General features: G+C 39.0%; 2 protein-coding genes across 2 annotated transcripts; both read right to left on the bottom strand.

Moving 5' to 3' along the window:
- Positions 1 to 2,528: 2,528 nt before the first annotated feature.
- On the bottom strand, positions 2,529 to 3,262 carry LOC137296725 (uncharacterized). Its single transcript, XM_067828558.1, has 2 exons — positions 2,919 to 3,262; positions 2,529 to 2,770 (listed from the first exon to the last, which is right to left on the bottom strand). The coding sequence occupies exons 1-2, from the start codon at positions 3,254 to 3,256 to the stop codon at positions 2,581 to 2,583; spliced, it is 528 nt and encodes a 175-aa protein (XP_067684659.1). The 5' UTR covers positions 3,257 to 3,262; the 3' UTR covers positions 2,529 to 2,580.
- A 5,302-nt stretch (positions 3,263 to 8,564) lies between these two features.
- On the bottom strand, positions 8,565 to 21,346 carry LOC137296876 (F-box only protein 7-like). Its single transcript, XM_067828759.1, has 10 exons — positions 21,140 to 21,346; positions 16,769 to 17,288; positions 15,747 to 15,885; positions 15,336 to 15,422; positions 14,819 to 14,908; positions 14,168 to 14,220; positions 13,303 to 13,426; positions 10,752 to 10,789; positions 10,131 to 10,308; positions 8,565 to 9,952 (listed from the first exon to the last, which is right to left on the bottom strand). Exons 1-10 carry the CDS (start codon positions 21,262 to 21,264, stop codon positions 9,741 to 9,743), a joined length of 1,566 nt encoding a protein of 521 aa, XP_067684860.1. The 5' UTR covers positions 21,265 to 21,346; the 3' UTR covers positions 8,565 to 9,740.
- Between the last annotated feature and the right edge of the window lie 952 nt (positions 21,347 to 22,298).

Genomic DNA, 22,298 nt, shown 5'->3' with positions numbered 1-22,298 from the left:
GACTCATGAGGGACGACGGGGTATCCCAGTGGTTAAAGTGTTAGCTCGTCAGGCGGAAGACCCAGGTTCGATTCCTGACATGGGTACAATATGTGAAGCTAATTCTTGTGTGCCCCTGTCGTGATATTGCTGGAATATAGCTGAAAACGGTGTATGATCATAGTCACTGGTATCTCATTAGCCTGATACCTTAATGCCTTACAGATGAGACAAACAATCCGCTTTTCCTATACTCTTAGGACTGGGCCCTGACTTTTGAAGCTGTCTTAGCACTAAGATAGTCGTAAGTTACTGTTAATGTATGTCACTTACGACTTCCTTATCACTAACGGAGCTTCGAAAATCTATGCTCAGGGCCCCGTACCTCAAGGCGATCACAGCAGTACGATCGTCATAAGTCTATGTTAAATTATGGGAGTTACAATCATCTTAGGTCTACGATCGCTCTGTGGAACGGGCCCTCGTTAGCTAGTAGACCGCAAATCATGGGGGATTTGGGCAGATATCCGCTGAAAATCATCTGATGAGCAGTCTAGTCTGTATTTTCAAGATATCTTCAAACAATATCTCTGATCTTCAGACATACAAGTATCTTCAGCTGCCTCCAAGCAACCCCCCCAAAAACAATCCAACAAAAAACAAGAGAAAAACAAAAACAAAACAGACACAAAAGAGCCACAAAAACGTAACAATGATAACCACACACACAAAAACCCCCCCCAAACAAACCAAACCAACCAACCAAACAAAAAACCCAAAAAAACCAACCAAACAAACAAAACACAAAAAACAAACAAAAAAACGAAAGGAAGAAAAGCAGATTGATTGCTAATTTTTTTAGACATAAAACCCTGAAACAGTTCTCTGAGTAGGACAGAGGTATGCTTGGTCAACCGAAGACATTTCTATTGAGGGCGCAATCACGAACAAGGCCAATCCTTGTTTGAAACCTGGTTTTACTACACAAAATTAGAGTCGGTCTTTGGAGCAGCAGTTTCGTAGAATTAGCCCTCAATGCGGTTTTAGACACTGGCAGCTGTGACTGGATGGTTTTGTGAAAGATTTTACCACGTTTATTTAGAAAAGGTACATTCCAGTAATGAAAACTTGCCGTGTCATGTAGTTTTCTAAATTGAAAGCGACCTTTTCAACATTATGTCTTATTTTGAATGTTACCAGATATGTTTTATTTGGGTGACATTGGCGTGAAACTGGATATGGCGACGTGTTCAGCAGGAACTGCTTAAGCTTGTCATTTGTTTCCGCACACAATTAGATCTGTAAGAATTATGATATATATTCCATTTTACTTCAATGCTCCTTTGTTTAAAAACTAATTTATTTGTAAAATCTGAAAAAGTCGCACCGCGCATATTTTGCCTACTTTTCAACATGCAGTGGAGTCCTAAATATCTTTACTTCCGGTTCTCACGAGTCACGACCAATACCTATTGAATGAACAATATCGAAATCGCTAGTTTCGGTATCAAATTAAGTGTACCTATACTTCAATGGAGATGCATACATGCACTTCAAGAATATAACTGTCAGTGTCGAGAAAGTGTTAATAAGAAAATAGTTTTTGCCTGAGAAAGGCGTCTGTACCAGTTTGGAGGTTTTATTTTCAAGTATAATTGAATGTTTGGTTTCTTACAGAAGATATAAATTATGAATTTAAGCGTTAATCTACCAATAGACTTTCCAACCACCGTATTAACGGGAAGTACGTCCCACCCTTCACCACCCATCCATTTTTAAATACTATTTCAGATTCTTCACCAGAACGATTGTTTGTGTTATCTCCTACAATGCCACACATACTGAGACTTTAACTGTATTCACAGTCTTGTAGAAGGTATATGTTTTAATCGAACCATATTTGTATGTTTGTTAAAGAAATCTTTGCATATATATACGTACATTAGAGGATGCCTGTTTCATCCTTCGACTTCATCCCAAAACAAATCGAAATTTTGGGATATTTATGCAAAATGTAACCTTATAATGTCATCTGATGCAGCACTTATTCGACGTTCTTACGAGGCGACTAATGGGATCTGGTGGTCAGGCTCGCTGACGTGGTTGATACAAAAATCATCGTATCCCAGTTACGTAGATGGTTGGTCATGTTGCCAATCATTGGATTTTCTGGTCCAGGCTCTACTTTTAACATTCCGCTGGGACATAAAGGTGGAACAGATGCCGAATGCGTCTTTATAGCACCAAACAATAATCTCTCCATTTTGGAACAAGACTATAGGTAGACAAAGTATGTAGCACATAAGCCATTTTATTATAAACTTAAAGTACACAATCACCATAGGTACATTTATCGTATTTATCGTATGCTTGTCCTACATTCATTGCTTTTGAATGTAAAACAGTTTGAATAAAATAGTTCACATATCCATAACTACAAAAAATAGAAAACAAGAATTCGTAAGTCTCAACACTGCCAGCGAATCATCTTTATTTCATCTTCTGTGTTCCTGTTTCACTCGGCCTGTTGCTTTTTTTCTTTTGTTATTGTGTTCACTATATGTTTTTGATAAATTTTTATCACGCGTAGTTCTCTGCAGTCTACTTCTTGACTGTTTTCTTCTTCCTCGCCTCCCGCTCTTCCTCCAGCCTCTGCAGTTTCTCCTCCCTCATCTGGAGCTGATGCTCCGCCCTCATTTTCTTCAGGAATTGGCGACGTTTCTTCTCGTCCTTGACAGCTTTGTGCTTGATTTCTCTGTCCAGCTGTTTCCTCTGGATCTGCTCCACGAACCTGTGTGAAATATACGTGCAGTAGGGAATTAATATGAACTCAACTCAAAGCCTCTGACATTGCTGGACAAACCTTAATTAAATAAACAAAAGATATGAAGCTAGATCAACATTAAGCACTTTTTGGAAACCTCTTTTTCAAATTTTACCTGTTCAGTCGAAATTGATCCGCCTTCTGTCTCCTCCTCTCAGCTGTGTAGAAGCATCGCACTGGGATTTGCTCCAGACGTCGGGGAGCTTTGCCACGGGGAACAACCCCCTCCACAGCGGGGACAGAGAAGGCCACTCCTCCGCTGGACTGACGGTCGGGGACCAAGCCCTCATCCCGTAGCTGTTGAAGAATCTCCGCCCCTGACAGGCGGGGCGTGGGCCGTGTCACCTGACACTTGGCGTAGTACAGCTCATGAGGACAATTAATTTTGCCCGTTAGAGCCTCCTCTGGAGAAGTCTGTTTGAAAGGCGTAACTTTGGTCTGTTTGCAACCCATTTTAAAGAGATACTTGGCATCCGTGTACAACATGTACACAACCAGTCTCCACGAAATATGGGCGAGACAATTACATGACGTCATAATGGCGTGACGTCAATTATTGCCATTTCCGCTGTGCATGGTCCCGTCTCTGACAAAGAGAACTGGGAACCGGAATCTAACAGCAACACTTAATTTGAAAACTTTTAATAATATTTGAAACAAAAACATGTATGCAATACGTCCAGTCATAATCAGCGATCTCTTAAACAGACACTTTTCAAATATGTTTCTCCTCTTGATTTACTTGTTAGGCGAAATGAGAACCAACCCTAGCATGCTAGAGATCACTTACAGCATAAAACCCTGTGTTAAGAGATAGGTATTGACTGTTCAACACTTCGAAACAGGATCGAAGCAGCTGTTCATCAGCAATGGCACTTTGTGGTATGGTTACCAGCTGAACCAATCAGGACTCACTTCCGTTGCACGAGTTTCTCGTGCGCCGTAATTCGAGACATCTTGATTGGAAGCAGAAGTGGCCATTATTTGATGACTGTCAAATTGAATCCCACAAACAGGTGAAACCGGCATGAATATGAGGTCCGCAATATGAACGACAGATATGAGGAACTTTCTTTGGAAATATTTGCCTGTGGTTTGCCTTGGGGAAGACTTTCCAAGCTGAAATGTTTTTATCTGATTTGTTCCAGAAATGCCAACCCCAAAGTGTTGCAAATAGTAGTTTCAATGTTCAAAATTAGTAGTTTGACCATAAAATTAGTAGTCAACTAAATAAATAAAATCATGACGGATTCAGAGAAAAAAAATGAACGATACTATGGTCACGTGATTAAATTATTTCCGCAGGAACTAAATGTGTCAAATCGGAAGAGAAAGTTTCCCGAAAGTGGGAAACATACCTTAACTGTATGTTATTCGTTTTATAAAATTTAATGTAAACATTTCATTGCAAACTAAATTAGATTATACCGAGATGAACAAAGCGCATGGACATGGGTTACGCACTACAACTGTCCGTGGTCACAAGGGCTCCATTCTGAGAAAGCCATGTTATGCTGGACTTTCCCTGTGAAGAATGTGGTCAGTAGATACAGGGAGTATTTTGCTGGCCAAATGTTCCGGGTAGTGAGGACAGTATAACCTTCCGCATTCATGGTGAAGTGTAAGAATGAGTTGCTGGTGTTGTCCATACCCAATGATACCCCGGTTACCGTAGAAAGGCACTTGTTGTGTCAGCTGAAGACATTGGAAGCAAAATGCGGAAAATCTGTTGCATTTTATGGTTTGGTAATGATCGCCAGATTCAATGCACATGGGTAAAGGTGTAAAGCCCATTTCTGGTGTTCCGCGTCGTGACATTGCTAAACGCAGTGTAAAACCAAACTCACTCACCGACTCATCATCTTCATCTGATGTTGAACCTGACGACAAATATACGTTTGCTAAGGAATCATTCGTTATTTATGGCTAGGATGAATGATGATGAATTTGATGAAATGTCTTAAATCTTTCATGTACAAAATCAGTGGAAAACCCCCACACACACCATTTGTTCTACATATGTCTTTCATAAATTGCTGCTTCACCCCAAATGAGCTGACTGAGTCGCACCCAGTAAATGAATGGACACCAATCAGTGCATTGCACACATCCGTTCCAAGAACTGTCCTCAGCCGTGATATGTCTATGTCTCACTGCATTTTTCTTGCCCTCTCTCAATAGTACACGGGTGCCTATTTGTGAGTGAAGGGAGAGCAGGCTCATGAACACACCAGTGTCTTCCGAAATCACTAGAACCTTAATCTGCCGCAGCATGTTTCACGTGGATCACCATCCGTGTGTCCGCTTCTTCTTGCGTGGACCATAGTTGGACCATCTCCACTACGGCATCCTTTGATATCCGGAAACATCTTTCATCTGAAGTTCCCATGAGTACCACGTTACCCAGCTTCTCTCTCCTACGCTGCTCCTTCCAACTCTCGGCTATGAACACAGTGAGTTTGGCCTTGCTTTCTGTGATCGATAGGATCCTCTTCCAATTTTTGATTCGATGTCCAGGTTTTATCTGACTGAACACTGTTCCATGTTGAGAACCACGGTTTGCCCTCTTTTGATGGACTGCGCACGGCACATGTCAAAAACTACATCAATTCGTTCACATCCCAAACCTTCATGGAGAACCTTCTTCAGAACAGCATCAGACAGATCATCAAAGGTCAGGTTCTCTCCATGTGTCGTCTGCACGATTGCCATTGCATCAATCGCTGTCGCCCGTTGAGCCACTTGGTGCTTCAGCATAAGCAACATCTTTCTCCAGGTGCTTGCCTACTGTTGCTTTCCCTGTTTTCTTCAGTGTTCCATCTGGATTCGCCAAGGCCCATGGTTTTGGACCAAGAGGATACTTAAGTACTTGTTTCATATCCAACTTCCTGTTTTGGGCTATCAGTAACATTTGTCCAAAAACCCTGTTATCTGCTTTCAAGATGATCTCTCGGTTGGCACCGGCTTTGACAGAATTTGGGTTTCTGTAAGCGCTGAATGTTTGTAATTTCAGCTTCTTGATGGTATCATAAAACCCTGACCCTTTCTCCAGATTTGCCATGTGAACTGTTAGTGCCTCTTCTCCCTTACTGCAAGCCTTCAGCATATCCTGCTTTATTGCTGATGGTGCTGGTACACCAGTAGAAAGGCCTACAAGGTCCGATGGTTGATTGGAAAATGGGTTTATCCAGTTATTTCCCAGCATGTCAACAATGGACAATATCCACTTCGCCCTCCTTTATTCTTGAAGGTTGTAAGTCGGCGTAGCGATACTGAAACAAGGTCTCGGAGCTGTCTCACAGCTTCAGCTCTGTGTTCAGCTGTCACACAGAAACGGGTAAGAGCACTGTGTTTTAGACTGAACCCTTTCGTTCCACCAGCAGTTTGGGTATCTCTATTTACTGTCTCTTCAACAGTCTGGTCAATAGCAATCTTGCCAAATGGGGTTTCCTTCCCAAGCTAGACACTGAACCCACCGTTGATGAAGTGGTCATGTAGCTCTGGGCACGTCTCTGCTACCCTTGTCATCTGTACGTAATATAATGGCAGGTACCGCACACAGTTTGTCTTGTCTAATGCATAACACCAGGGAAGCATAATCATTTCCTTCACATCACCATTAGCTTACCTTGTAACTTCATTACTCTGGTCATGCATACACTGTTGTAAACAGGCAGTGCAAACAGCTGTATTGGAGGAATGACATGCACATCTAAGATTTTTTCACTTTCACTGTCACATACATGGAGTGTTAGTCCTGATGGGTGGTGCCACCTGTGTTCCTGTGATGGAATTACACTTTAAAAACTGACATATTATCTAATGAATATGATCACAGAATGTACAAACAAATGTACCATAAGAACATTATTATGATGAAATATCAGTACGGTACGTGGAGCGCATCAAGGACTGAAATGACATAAATTGAAAACGTACATATGGAATAAAACTATCGTGTAATATGTCAATATAACAGTTGTTGTGGATGCCTAAGACACCCCTCTAACCTACCCAAGTCATATTTTGCCCATCCTGGATCCTTTTATGCCTTTGGGACTGAACATATGAAGGAAAATCGTGAAAATAACATAAAAAATATCAGTTTTTTCAGAGACCATATATGGTCAACATATATGGTCTCTGTCTTTTTTTCAAAGTATTTTGCGAATATGAAGCAGGTAATTTTAATTAAACAACATAAATCATATATCAGGAGATGTGGAATTTTATTAGAAACATTTGAGCCCATTTGCACATCAATTGGTCAAGGCTGTGTAGAGTTATGGCGGATTTCCTAACCCTCTATATTTGAAGAGAAAACTGGCGGCCATATTTAAAGATGGCCACCAAAATCGCATTTGGCAAAGTGATCTGAAGGTCCATCAACCATTTCTGGACACCTCAGATATCAAACTAACCAAAAATCATAACCAAATCTGTTCAGCAAATTGGTAGTGAAATTCGGTCTGGCACATGCACTACATGGGTTATGAGCGCAGCTGGAGAAAAAATAGTGTATCGTTTGAACTCCCATTTCGAGGGCGTTTTTTCATCGTGTTTTTTTTTTTCACCTTTATAGGTTGAATTGGCATTTTTGATGATTTGTTTTGGTAAGTGCATACTGAAAAGTATCTTGTCTTTGTAAGTGCATACTGAAAAGTATCGGAATCTGCAAAGTTGCGTTTTACGTTGCACGTGACCTTTAAGTATTGATGATCAAACATGTCATTTCTGAAATCTTTCAGACAATATTATGTTATTTACATGTGTTTGAATTAAACTGAATACCAGTTTCAAAACGGGGTGATGTTTTTTTGCGATTCAGTGTATATGCAGAGACTAAGTGTTAGTCTGTGTGAGAGGATGTTGTGGCAAGTCACCGTGGAAATTTTCTTTTGCTCACTGATTTTTGTGCACCGACTGTACTCAGCTCCCATCATTGCTACCATGACTGTGCAACTCTCAGCACAGCAGCAACTGTACAGCTTATTCAGTATGGACCTGGCCAGTTGTGTAGGTAGCAGCTGGAAAACTTGCATCTGATTACTCAATTCCATTTTCTTGCAATAAATGACTTGAGAGTGTGGACAGACTTGCTGACTTGGTTCATGCGTGTCTTCATATCTTAATTGCATAAATTGATGCTCATATGTCAATCACTGGATTGCTTGGTCCAGATTTGGTTATTTACAGATGTAATATAACTTGAAAACTGGTAAGTGCAATGTGAAACTAAAGAAACAAACAAATCATAACAATGGCATCCCTGAACCAAGTCAGGAGTTGCTGACAGTAGGTTTAAATCCTAGATTGGTACTGTCATAATAGGTCTGTCGGTATGACCCCTTCGATTTCACCAAAAATTGTAATTTTTTTACAGCCTTTGTCGTTTTAAGCTCTACGAGCATACATAATCAACCTACAAACCAAACTATAACTGAAATATTGTACTTCGTGACCTAACCACCTTCAATGGATGTATTGTCAGGAAGGACAGCTGAAGGTCAGTGGTTCAGTCAACAGCCATCATTATGCCTGGTGTTCATTATTATGGGGTCACAAAAGAAGGGATGGTATGGTATCTCAGTTGGCAAAGTACAAAGAAAAACATGCATGAATTTGTCACCGTTCAAATGCCATAATGTTGAATGTCTTGTTCCAACTCATTTCACTTCACCTTGCAACCTTCATGCAGCTCAAACCTTATTGATCCTACTCTATGAATCAGAAGCACAAATGACCACTGTACTGTTTCATATTGAATTCATTTAGTTTTATTTTCTGTGAAAGTAATTAACTATCTTGACAAACATGACAAATGAGTAAAGTTTCTGTTTAATTTCATTACAGGTAAGAATGACTGACTAAACATGTTCTGTCATATGTTGACTGCCACAACCAAACACTCTAGAAGACACATACACACTGTTGCACTGGGATCAACATATACTGTACAATTGGGACTTGAGTGACATGAAACTTCATCCTTTAACTGGACACATCAACAATGAAAAGAAATAAGACAAAACAACTGCAATGCTATAACTCTTGTAAGCCTGTGTTAAGGTATGGATTCATTACCACCTTAGTGCTAAGATTGTTTTGTACATTGTTTGGCACCATGATCATTCACATACATTTCACACATAAAGTATTCTTCAAATTTTTATCAGTTGTTAGCCACAGCAGTCCTTTTGACATAAATTACAAACTGAACCTGATAATTTGTATATATACAAGGGGGTCCTGATGGGTTTTATTGTTTAGCATAAAATAACTAAAAGCATCATGAGACCTGTATCATAAACAAATAATATAAAATATCCCAACAAACATGCTGAGTGTACATTAAAACTTAACAGTTTATTGTAGTGATGCAAGTTGAGCTATTATCTCATAAAAACATATACTGCTTGATGTAATGACACAACAAAACAATTCAGTGTTGGATATTTGCAATACGAATACAGTAACAAAACAACAGCAGAACAGTCTGCTCCAATGTTTTCCAACAGACTGATCATCTAATGTTGCATAGATGTGAGTTTGCATTTTGTTCAAAACAGATCTGTGACGATATCAGAATATACCTTTTTAAAGAACATAAGTAATTAAAAGCATATTGTTATGTGCTTTGAACTGTGTTGTACCGTTCCAAGATTTTGCAATATGTATTGTATCAGGAATTTTCTGTATCATCACACCTCTAGTTCAAAATCTTGTCTTCTATTCACTTTTCCTTAATCAAATTCATTGTTATCATACGTACTGCTATTGGATGAGCTTAATAGACTGAACAGAATTTTCAGACTTTGACATTAAGCGACTGGCTAAATTGAGGTTTGAACTTGTGCTCCCACCCCAATCACCATCAAGACCCCCATACATGCATCAAAAGTCCATAACAATTCATTTAATTCATCTTGCAATCACTTTAAAACATTCCAGGACCACCCCCACCCCCAAACCCACCCATCCACCCTCGTCCCCTCCCCAAACCTCCCCGGCCGCCACCCCCTCTCCTTCCCCTTCCTGGCCCTGGCAATATGTTGTGGTCAGGCAGAGGTCCAAAGGGGTCAAATCTTGGCTGGGGCAATAGAGGCTGCAATGGGTTACGTCCTCGTCTCCCAAGTGGATCGGGAACACCTGTTGAGTGGAAATTAGTTATGAGAGTTAAGATTGTTTTATTTACGTAATTCCAATCTTGCAAACATGGTATCATAATCAAATTCAAATGCAAACCAGTATTTTCATTGTCCTAACATTTAAGTTGCTGTTTCATCAGTTTGCAGGAAGATATTGGCCGCTCCTCTAAGCTTCCTACCTTGGAACTGGGGGTTGAGGTCATAGTCCCCACCCAAAATCCCCCCATTGTAGGGAGCCAGGGGGGCAAATGGGGGTTGGGGGTGCTGTTGCATCCACACTTGTCCTGGCGTCAAAAACGTCATTTCTCTCATTGCTTTCTGTGCCTCTTTACGACTGCGGTACTGTGCTTTATACAGCTGAAAAATCATCACAGAAGATGTGTCATTTGGCAAGAAACAAAACAGATATTGTCAAGATTTTATCAAATCTTTACTCTCATATGGTGGTGGTGGGGTAGCCTCACGTCTAAAGTGTTCCCTCATTATGCTTATGTCTTGAATGATTCCCTTCAAACAACCCATAATTCTGTATTAGACCAGTATTAGTCAAAGACCTGTACCAGCATAACTAGTTATAATGCATTTGTCATTCAAGAGTGCTGATCCAGCAGTTGACAAACCCGTAGTAAAGTCTGCATTTTCTTGAGTATGATAACTTCTATTTCACAGATAATACAGAAGGAATGTAACTTCTCAAATACATCATTCTTTGCTGCTTTCATCAACCTTAGATGACAATGATCTACCTTCCATTATATTTCACCACACTCATAATCTGCCTTACATGACACAATGCTTACCTCATACCAGTTCAAAGATAATGAATTGTTCCCTCGACCTGTAATGAGAGAATTGCATCATGCATGAATAAAGAATATGATAAATAATTACTACCAGGCCTGTAACCAGTAATAGACAGAACATCAATAATAATAATTACTACCAGGCCTGTAACCAGTAATAGACATAACATCAATAATAATAATTACTACCAGGCCTGTAACCAGTAATAGACAGAACATCAATAATAATAATTACTACCAGGCCTGTAACCAGTAATAGACATAACATCAATAATAATAATTACTACCAGGCCTGTAACCAGTAATAGACATAACATCAATAATAATAATTACTACCAGGCCTGTAACCAGTAATAGACATAACATCAATAATAATAATTACTACCAGGCCTGTAACCAGTAATAGACATAACATCAATAATAATAATTACTACCAGGCCTGTAACCAGTAATAGACAGAACATCAATAATAATAATTACTACCAGGCCTGTAACCAGTAATAGACATAACATCAATAATAATAATTACTACCAGGCCTGTAACCAGTAATAGACATAACATCAATAATAATAATTACTACCAGGCCTGTAACCAGTAATAGACAAAACATCAATAATAATAATTACTACCAGGCCTGTAACCAGTAATAGACAAAACATCAATAATAATAATTACTACCAGGCCTGTAACCAGTAATAGACAGAACATCAATAATAATAATTACTACCAGGCCTGTAACCAGTAATAGACATAACATCAATAATAATAATTACTACCAGGCCTGTAACCAGTAATAGACATAACATCAATAATAATAATTACTACCAGGCCTGTAACCAGTAATAGACATAACATCAATAATAATAATTACTACCAGGCCTGTAACCAGTAATAGACAGAACATCAATAATAATAATTACTACCAGGCCTGTAACCAGTAATAGACAGAACATCAATAATAATAATTACTACCAGGCCTGTAACCAGTAATAGACATAACATCAATAATAATAATTACTACCAGGCCTGTAACCAGTAATAGACATAACATCAATAATAATATGAAAATAACTGCCTACACTTTATGATTTTCTCCCCTGCCTATGTTTTGCCAATGCCTATACTCTCCATCTGCCTACGTTCAAACTCTGCTTACACTGCCACAATGCCAACACTTCCACACAGCCTACACTCCAACTTCGCAATCAGCATACAATCCCATTCTGCTTGCATTCACCCAATGCCTATATTTCCACATTGCCTTTGCTCACCCTCTGCCTACATTCTCACAATGTCTACACTCCCTCTCTGCCTATACCTCCACCCTGCCTCCATTTCATTTCTGCCCTTGTTCCCACTCTGCTTCCAATGCTCCTACTCTGCCTACAGTCCACCAATGCCTACAGATTCCTCTACCTACATTCCATCCCTGCCAACATCCCTACTCTTCCAATGCTCCTACTTTGCCTACAGTCCACCAATGCCTACATCCTCCTCTACCTACATTCCATCCCTGCCAACATCCCTACTCTTCCAATGCTCCTACTCTGCCTACAGTCCATCAATGCCTACAGATTCCTCTACCTACATTCCATCCCTGCCAACATCCCTACTCTTGCAATGCTCCTACTTTGCCTACAGTCTACATTCCATCCCTGCCAACATCCCTACTCTTCCAATGCTCCTACTCTGCCTACAGTCCACCAATGCCTACAGATTCCTCTACCTACATTCCATCCCTGCCAACATCCCTACTCTTCCAATGCTCCTACTTTGCCTACAGTCCACCAATGCCTACAGATTCCTCTACCTACATTCCATCCCTGCCAACATCCCTACTCTTCCAATGCTCCTACTCTGCCTACAGTCCACCAATGCCTACAGATTCCTCTACCTACATTCCATCCCTGCCAACACTCCTACTCTTCCAGTGCTCCTACCCTGCCTACAGTCTACATTCCATCCCTGCCAACATCCCTACTCTTCCAATGCTTCTACTCTGCCTACAGTCCACCAATGCCTACAGATTCCTCTACCTACATTCCATCCCTGCCAACACTCCTACTCTTCCAGTGCTCCTACCCTGCCTACAGTCCACCAATGCCTACAGATTCCTCTACCTACATTCCATCCCTGCCAACACTCCTACTCTTCCAGTGCTCCTACCCTGCCTACACAAGCATAATTCCTTCATTCCCATGATGCCTACACTTGTGATCTGCCTTACAAACGTGTCTGCTAATATCATTAAGAATGTATTACCATGAAACAAAATGAATTTCATCAATTCAATTTTGGATTTTGTTCACATTCTCGGCCTTCTTGAATTCTTGCTCAGATTATGTCCTAAATAGGAAGACAATAGTCTGGCTTAAGCTTAATGACTTCTAGTTCTAGAACAGGTCTATTGAATGCAGGGAAGCACTTAAACACATAAAACTTTACTTACATCCACCATGGGGTATATAGACTTCAAATATTTGATTGTTGTCATGAATCAGATCTTCCTACTTTTAGGTGGAGCAATAATGGAAATCTGATGCTTACTTCCAAAGTCCAGGAGATAGCGCCGCCACCAGACAGCCCTGTCCCTGGCCAGAGAGTGAAAGTGCTGACAAGTTCTGTCTATTTTCAGGAGACTTGCGCAATCAAGGAAGCCAAGAATCCTCAACTAGATCAAGAGACAAAGCATAACACATGTTAATTTCACATTGTTGAATAAAGTGAGGCTTGAGCAATGTCTGCCAAGATTACAAGCATCGATTATTATCATAATCATGGGCCCAGTTCCTGAGGTAAAACTTCATCAACCAGGAAAAATAGTAGTTTAGCAAAACAAGCCAAACCATATCTCAATTTATGTTGGCATGTGACACACAATGATATTCTAATGCTTTCTCAGAATTCCAACTGGCTGCTTTCTAAAATCACCAGGCTAGATATTCGCGAAATGTTCGTAGCGCTACGAACTTCATAAGTCCATTCTTAACACATTGGCTATGATCAAAGTTAAGAATTCTTAGGGCTACGAATGCTTCTAGAATAAGGGTAATGGATGCTAAATCCTTAATGAACAGCAAGCCTCTACCATACAAGACACAGAAACTCTGCATTTTTATTTAAATACACTTAGTAAATTACTTAATATACAACATGAGGGGAACTGGGATCTTCAACTATTCATGAGTTATCAATATTGCAATTATTACCATGGTACAACTACCATCATTTCTGAACACGCTGTTTCTTTCAGTTTCAAGTTTATTCAAGGCAAATACACTCTGGATCAAAGTACAAAGCAAAACTTAAATATTTCAGGTGTCAGTTTGATGTACCCAGTGTCCGTTTAGCAAGGGCAAAATATGCTACCTACACACAAAGCATCTCATGATAGGATGACCTTGACACTCACCTTTAGTTCATGTGTCAAGGACAGGAGGTTAATCCCCTCAGGATACCCCAAAACTGCAAAATATATTGTGACTTATAGTAAACACTGATCAATTCTGAAAATGAGAAAGTTTCCAATGGCATGTCTAATACGTCTCAGCCAGTCTCACTATTAGACTCATAAAATGTGTTTGTGTTCAGTTTTATTTTGTAGAGTGGTTTCTCACATTTATTGTGTTAGGAAATCCATTTTGATCAAACTCATTATTATGGTCAAATCCAACTTATTACAAAAGAGGAACATGCATTGATTCATAACAATACATTCAATTACATTCTGAACTAAAATGATTCTCAACATGCCATAGATGTTCATGTCTGTACAGCAGGCAGATGATGGCCTACACAAATAAAATGACAGACAAACATCACATGAGCTCACAGTCAGAATAGCTACGAACTTGGTCCAGGGATGAGTTAATCTTACGGCATGAACACGCAGTCACCGACAAGGACACTCCTTTATCTTCTTCCGTCTACTGCAGTTTAAACTTTTCCGATATCATAAATACAGTATTTCATCACTAAACATGTTAAATACAATTACTAAAATATCTGACAGGACCTAAATATAGAAGTTTATCAACTACAGTTTACGACATGATACAATCACCTGTCCGCATGTCTTTCAGCAGTGGCAGCCCAACATGGTTCTTAACATTACGAGAGATTTTCTTCAGGTTCTTGTAACACTTGGCAGGCCCTGCATCCAGATACACAGCTTAACAAAATCTATAAAAATGTTAATATGCATGCTGCACCTATTTTCATCAGTTTTATTACAAACTTTATGTCTGTAGGATTATCAGTTTAATTATTTGTTTGTATATTTTCCTGATTAGTAACAAAGTTATCATTTAATTCATACTAGCCATGTACATAGTAAGAGGTATCCCGGCCTTTAGAACTCTGATAAAGTGATTGTTTTCTAACAACATACAATAAAACTGCTCTGAAACTGAGAACAAATGAAGAAACTAACAACTGAAGAAACTGAGGAAACTTACTTCAAACACTGATGAAACTAAACCATTTTTAATATTCGTTACAAAGCTGTGTAAAGACTGAAGTCAAGCCTCTGAAAATGGTAGCTCTTATCATGTAGACCAAGAAAGTTGAAACATACTTACCACCTTTCGTGTCTCCAGTCAAATACTCGCTGGGTTTGAGGATGACTTTGTAAGCACAGGAATTCATCGCATTGCAGACAATGTAACCTACAAAAAGATTAAAGAGTGAGGGAGTAAGTGGTATGTTTATGCACTGGATGTATAGAGTATTAATATAATGAAAAGGGTAGGATATCCATGATGAGGGTGCAAGAAGTAGCCCTGAAACATTGTGTTGTAAATATTAAAGAAGTTCTAAATCCAAACCATAAGTTGTCGTGTTATCTTTCAACCTGTAAATACCCATTAAGCTTCTACTGAACTTTCCTCAAGTCACTGATTTCAAGCTGTAACAACACGATGGAAACTAAACATTGTTTTCTTTGCCTCTATTCAAATTAACACATTTAAGCCACTGATATTTCCCCATACCATGTACAATGAGGAACGATCCCATCATTACTCCAGTCACTGAACTGACCACTCCATCTGACTCTGGGAGACGATACCTAGTGTTGTAGAGTGTTGGCTGCTTCCAGTTGTCAGGCATTGAACTTCCACTGTCGTCTCCCTGGAACATTGGACTTGTCATAATCATAAACAATCGGGCGATTTGTGGAGCCCAGTGACAAAAGCGTTTGCTGAAGACATGTGTTTAATTCCCCACGTGGGTACAAAGTATGTGAAGCCACATGTGCTTAATTCCCCATGTGGGTACAAAGTATGTGAAGCCACATGTGTTTAATACCCCATGTATGTACAAAGTATGTGAAGCCCATTTCTAGTGGTCCCCACCGTGATATTGATGGAATACTGCCAAAAACTCACTCACTCATGAAGAATAGTGAGTGAGTGAGTGAGTTTAGTTTTACGCCGCACTCAGCAATATTACAGCTATATGGCGGCGGTCTGTAAATAATCGAGTCTGGACCAGACAATCCAGTGATCAACAACATGAGCATCGATCTGCGCAATTGGGAACCGATGACACGCGTCAACTAAGTCAGCGAGCCTGACCACCCGATCCCGTTAGTCGCCTCTTACGACAAGCTGAGTCGCCTTTTATGGCAAGCATGGGTTGCTGAAGGCCTATTCTACCCCGGGACCTTCACGGATCTCATGAAGAATATGTTAAATATGCAGGTAATACTAGTTAATTGAAAGAATTATGAAAGATTACTGACATGGAAATTGTATCATTCTTAAACTATTGTGATGAAAGAAAGTTTTCATTTGTAAACAAACTTCTCCAAAATTTACAAATAATTGATTAAATTTGAAATAATTGATTACCAATCACTTTAGTATGATCTTTAGAGAGCCATATCCACTGCAAATAACTAGTACATGATTCTGAATACTGACAAATATTCCCATCATAGAACAGAAGGCTTGATATATTTCCAAGATATTGCTATATTAACCACAATGTCAGTGTTGATGGTTATGTTTACCTGAGTGGGCTTGAATCCTGCCTCCAACATCAAAATATGTATCACAACCCACAAGAAGTCATTCCGATCTTCACATTGATTCACAACAGATTCATACAACTGGGACAGTAAGACAGGAACAACATCAGTTGTTGACTCACAACATTGTAATGGCTCCTGTAAGCACCGATTCACAACAGGATCATTATTGCTGTTTCCATCCATACTGCTGGTTCCTTCCATGGGATCATCTTCAACTGGAGAATCCACAACATCGGAGGTATGGCCTACACTTGTAGATGTAGCAGACACGTCTGATGCTGGCACCACACTGGTGAATATTGTATTGCTGTCAGTAGATTGGGGGGTAACCTCCCTTTGAATTGGTGGACTGGTAGGAGTAACCTCGCTTGGTTGACATGTTGAAGCACCACCATGAACCAGAACATGGATGAGGTCCCCTGACACAATACCAAAGTCATCTAACACTATTTCATCGCCTTCCAGAATGTCTTTCTTATTCAAACTAAGATCAAAAGATCTGTGGATAAAAAAAAGACAAACGATGAAGCCATTTTGTCTTCTTCAAGAAGAAATTCAAAGTTGGCACACTAATTAAAAATAACATATATGAATAATTTCTTTATTACTTATAGATTGAATTCAGTCAGCTTTCTCTTGTTTACTGGCTTTAACTGTTATGTTGTTTCCCCTCCTCCATGTACATAACAGGCTTTTCCATAATCATTGTAGCATCACATCAAACTATTCAGCTGTACAGACTATACCTCAAACTTGTATGTTTATTCTGTATTCCACTTGCCTGATAACAGTTTTAGAACCTAATCTCAAATAATATGCAATATATCCACTACATCATTTTCATAACCCAATCCTATATTTAATAATTACACCAGATATGAGAAATGCCAAATGTAAACCACAGGATGCTATATATACTTGACACTGTCAGAGGCAGCGGTGAAATTTAAATGTGTGGCTTACCTGTGTATTGTCACCACTAGTCAATGCATGTAATAAAGTCATTAACGGATCATGATGTAAATGGTGACAAATAGACAAGAGTCGGGCTTACAGGATAAAACATGGATGATAAAAAGATGCTGGCTATAATTTGAAATTTTGTTGATCTGAAGAATAATCAATGACTATCGATATGAAACTTACTACATCGATACAGTTGTACTTAAACTTCTGTGATGAAATATAGCTTTAGCTTACTCACACCATACACAAAGTCTTTTAAATAAGTTTACTTGTTTTGATAGCTATAAATAGTCACTACCCACTGGTGACATGAAACAAATTGATTTGTGACCGGACACCTGTACCACAAGGATCTATCATCTACATACCAATCAACAAGATTATACTGTATCCTGCTATATTTTATCTATTTGAAATACTAGCATTTACAGTCACCTACATAATTATTCATCTCAGCATCTTAAACAATATCTCTCACTCATCACCGTACCATCATTCATACAGATATTGATAAAATGTAACAGGTCATATTTGGGATTACACTTTCTTAGTACAGTACAAATTCTAGTACTTTTTAGGTTGAGTCCCATCTGGGATTCAGGCACAGTCAGTCAGGCATCTAATTACCAGCACATAATGTCTGCTGCCTAGCCCGCTCAGTCACAGTGATACCACAAAAAGGGTTGTCGAACAACTGGTAGTCTAATCATAGTGTAATCATAGCTTTCAGCCGTGGGAGCCGTGTCAATTTACACTCATGAGACGGGTACACAAAGTACGCAGTCTAGACTACCAGATATCTGACTTCCATTTTTGTGGAAGTCGTGGTGACTGAGCGGGCTTAGTCTATCGTACAGACCCTGAAGTATAAATATCCAAGAAAGCCCACACAAGTCTAGAAAATGTGGCAAGTCTAGATTTCCACAGCTTCTGAAAATGAAGAAAGTCTCAGGGCTCCATTTCATTTTATCATTTCTTTTCACTATGAACGTTTTTTTCAGTAAAATATGTTCATTTCAGAGACTAGCTGTTAGTCTAGAGAGGGCTAGGCAGTTGAGTTTGTGTGCTGGTGATGGGAACAGGTCAAAATGGACACACAACAAAATGGTCACACTTACCCTGGTCAAAATGGCCACACTAAAAAAACAAAATGGCCACAACCCATAGTCAAAATGGCCATACCAAAAAGTCAAAATAGCCACAAAGTATTATTTGATATGAAAGTGTAAAACTGACGAAAGAAGTTACGTCACACAAAACGGGTGCCAGTCAAATCGCCCCAGCGACAAAACGCCCCAGCAAATTTGGTCAAATCGCCCAAGATATTTCAAATCGCCCCAGGTATGGTCAAATCGCCCCAGAGGGGTAGTCAAAACGCCCCAGTTTATTCAAAATGGTTTGATATATGCCATAAATGCATGGTTTTGTCAACTTCCATGCTATATTCTTCACATAATATTATGTATTATATTATTAGTAATATCCCATGCCTAGGTAACACCGTATTACCAATTATTTGGTAAAGAATTACAATCTGAATACAGTAAAAGGTTTGTATAAAATATTTATTGTAAATGCTGTAAATGCATAGTTGTTTGTCTGGCATTGTGTAATCATAACATCATGCTTTCCACTCGTCCATGAAATGAGTGGTCTATGGGACTCCTTTCCCTCGGTGTCTCTTTGCAGATGGTGCATGTAAAGGGTATAGGGGAACCTGTCCTGTCCGGAGCATAACTCAGAAACCGTTCAATATTTTTAGACCAAACATGATAGATGTAGTTATCTCAGCCTATGGTTGTGCCTTTTGCTATTTACAGATTTTTTGGTATTTATATTTTCTTTGTTTTACTTAGTCTCAAAATGGAGGGATGGGCTTTGTTTCCGGAGCAGAACTTGAAAACCATTTCATATCTTTCAACAGATCAGCAGATATATGAGACAGATCTTGAAATTGTGACTTTGCTGGTTACAGATGTATGGCATTTATAATTTTCATGAATTCCATGGAAACAATTCAAACTTAGTCTAAAACACAATGAGTAACTCTCAGATTATTTGTCCTCTCAAACATGTGGGGGCCGGGGGGATATGTCATCTTCTGATGACTCTTGTTTTGATAAGTATTATACCATACGTGTTGACCAAACCTATGAATTTACGGCCTCACTTTTTGACAAGAGTAATTGAAAAAAACCCAACAAATTGTTTTCATAAGTATTATACTATACTAGTTGAGAAAACCTATGCATTTACAGCCGCACTTTTTGACAAGAGCAGCTGTAGATTGTTTTGATATGTATTTAGTCCCATACTTGCTGATAAAAACTGTACATTTACGGCCAAAAAAACATTCTATACAAGCCTTTCATTTAATTCTTGTAATTAACAAAAGCATAGATAACATGCAAATAATTGGTGTTATAAGTGCTGTCTATCCATGAATATTACTTTTGCTGTTATCAGTTTACTAGTTAAATATTTATCACAAACATTACTACATAGTATTATGTGAAGGCTGTAACATGGAAGTTTTATACAGATTGTAATTCTTTGCCAAATAATTGGTATTACGGTGTTACCTAGACATGGGATATTACTAATAATACAACACATAATATTATGTGAAGAATATAGCATGGAAGTTGACAAAACCATGCATTTATGGCATATATCAAACCATTTTGAATAAACTGGGGCGTTTTGACTACCCCCCTGGGGCGATTTGACCAAATATCTTGGGCGATTTGACCAAATTTGCTGGGGCGTTTTGTCGCTTGACCGGCACCCACACAAAACTAGGTGTTTATTATTGAGGTACTTGCCTAATTGATACTTTGAGACTGAGGTGGAAGAGAGGTTCATCCTTCTCAAGACAGGCTCACAGAAGGGAAACCTCTGCTGATGGACTGTAGTGGATAAACCTATGTCCAAAAGGTATTTCCCCTGTTTTCAAATGCATGAAATGATGATATATATCATCTTGTAAATAATGGTAATTCACTGTAGTTCTTTATTACTGTATATACTTTCCAATGTAATGTTGTAAATATAATGCAAACATTATATGTATTATGTTACACTTATTAAATATATTTTCATTTTAGTCTTCAAGAAAGTTTTGTGGCCATTTTGACGTGTAGACATTTTGACTAGGATCCCTGGCAATTAGGTGCCTCACTCTAAGTGTGCGGGTTTGAATCCCAGAGGGTACTCAACCAAAACAGTACTAGAATTTGTACTTTACAAAAAAAGGTGTGGCCCCAAATGATATGACATATTCTACATCTGACCGCTTTCTAACTGGCATTGTGTAATCATTGATAAAATGATTTTCAAAAACGCCCCAAAATGTTCACCATTAATGTTAAATATGACACTTACTCATGATTTAAACCTAGCTCGGTTGTGACTTTCTGCTTCAGCGCGGCAAATGAAATGTCCTTCGACCCACTGTCTCCTAAATTAATTGTCTTCGTCGCACCGTGTATCCTAACTCGCACTTTCATTTTGTTTCTTTTCTGCTGACATGTGGGTTTGTTTGCAAATAAGAACACTTCCGGTGTTTTCAACTAGTTCCTCTTTGACAATGCGCATCCTTTAGTAGACATGAGCCCAGTCATTTGACATAACAAACCCACAAATATAAGAATGATCAAGGGGAAGTAAGCGTGTAGTGTTGTTGTATACTTCTTTTGGGTACCATTCATTCTTTTATGTCCTCTTGCTTCAATATTTTCCACAAGTCTTCACACGCGCCCAAGCAGGAGTTGAATTATGAGGCTCTGAAATAACTAGCAGTGTTGGGAGATTGATGATGATGATGATGATAGCTGTGGTTTGAAGAATTTACATGCACGTTCCGATACATGCGTCCTCGGCACATGGACACTTAGCCCTGAACACATACAGACGCAGATTGTGTCATACTAGAGAGAATATATAGAGTGTTTAGATTATCCCTGGTCATACAGACCCCTGAACAAATATATCCCCAAGGAAGTTCATGCAGATCTAGAATATGTGGCAAGTCTAGATTACCACAGTTTCGGGATAGCAAAATAAAAAAGTCCCTGGATGCCTTTCCATTATTTTATGATTATAATCTGGAAGCATATTCTGCAAACGAGTTCATTCTGGCCACACTTTCTTATTACTTGGTTAAGATCCAGAAATCGACTCTCTGCTGTTACGAATTTAGCATTGTCGCAAGCCTCAATACTTATTTTGAAATATTGAAACAATAAAATCGCCGAATTAACATTAACGAGCGACAATATTGAACAAACCATACGATAAATAAAGGTAGGCGTCTTTTGACTGACATTGTGGAAAAGATGTTCGTATTGTTTTCGCCATAAATTAGATTATCTATTACAATAAAAAATGCAAAAAGAAACTTTACACAAAGCCTGTGATATGTAATTAAAACGTAATTATGTACAAAACAATTCTATGCCATAGCAACTTTAGTTCCGTTCACCTTGGTTCAATTTGAAACATTAGGCACCGTCTTGATACGCAAGAGTATTTGGTTATAAAC

Source organism: Haliotis asinina, chromosome 9 (assembly GCF_037392515.1).
Source record: "Haliotis asinina isolate JCU_RB_2024 chromosome 9, JCU_Hal_asi_v2, whole genome shotgun sequence".
Classification (NCBI taxonomy): domain Eukaryota; kingdom Metazoa; phylum Mollusca; class Gastropoda; order Lepetellida; family Haliotidae; genus Haliotis; species Haliotis asinina.
This window is presented reverse-complemented; position numbering and strand designations above follow the sequence as displayed.

Excerpts from the sequence above, each read along its gene's own strand:
- LOC137296725 (XM_067828558.1), bottom strand. The coding sequence starts at position 3,256 with ATGGGTTGCAAACAGACCAAAGTTACGCCTTTCAAACAGACTTCTCCA. Across the intron at positions 2,771-2,918 it reads GATCAATTTCGACTGAACAG|GTTCGTGGAGCAGATCCAGA; the intron begins GTAAAATTTGAA and ends TATTTCACACAG.
- LOC137296876 (XM_067828759.1), bottom strand. The coding sequence starts at position 21,264 with ATGAAAGTGCGAGTTAGGATACACGGTGCGACGAAGACAATTAATTTA. Across the intron at positions 15,886-16,768 it reads CAGGATTCAAGCCCACTCAG|GGAGACGACAGTGGAAGTTC; the intron begins GTAAACATAACC and ends CCAATGTTCCAG. Across the intron at positions 13,427-14,167 it reads CCTTGACACATGAACTAAAG|TTGAGGATTCTTGGCTTCCT; the intron begins GTGAGTGTCAAG and ends CTCTTGATCTAG.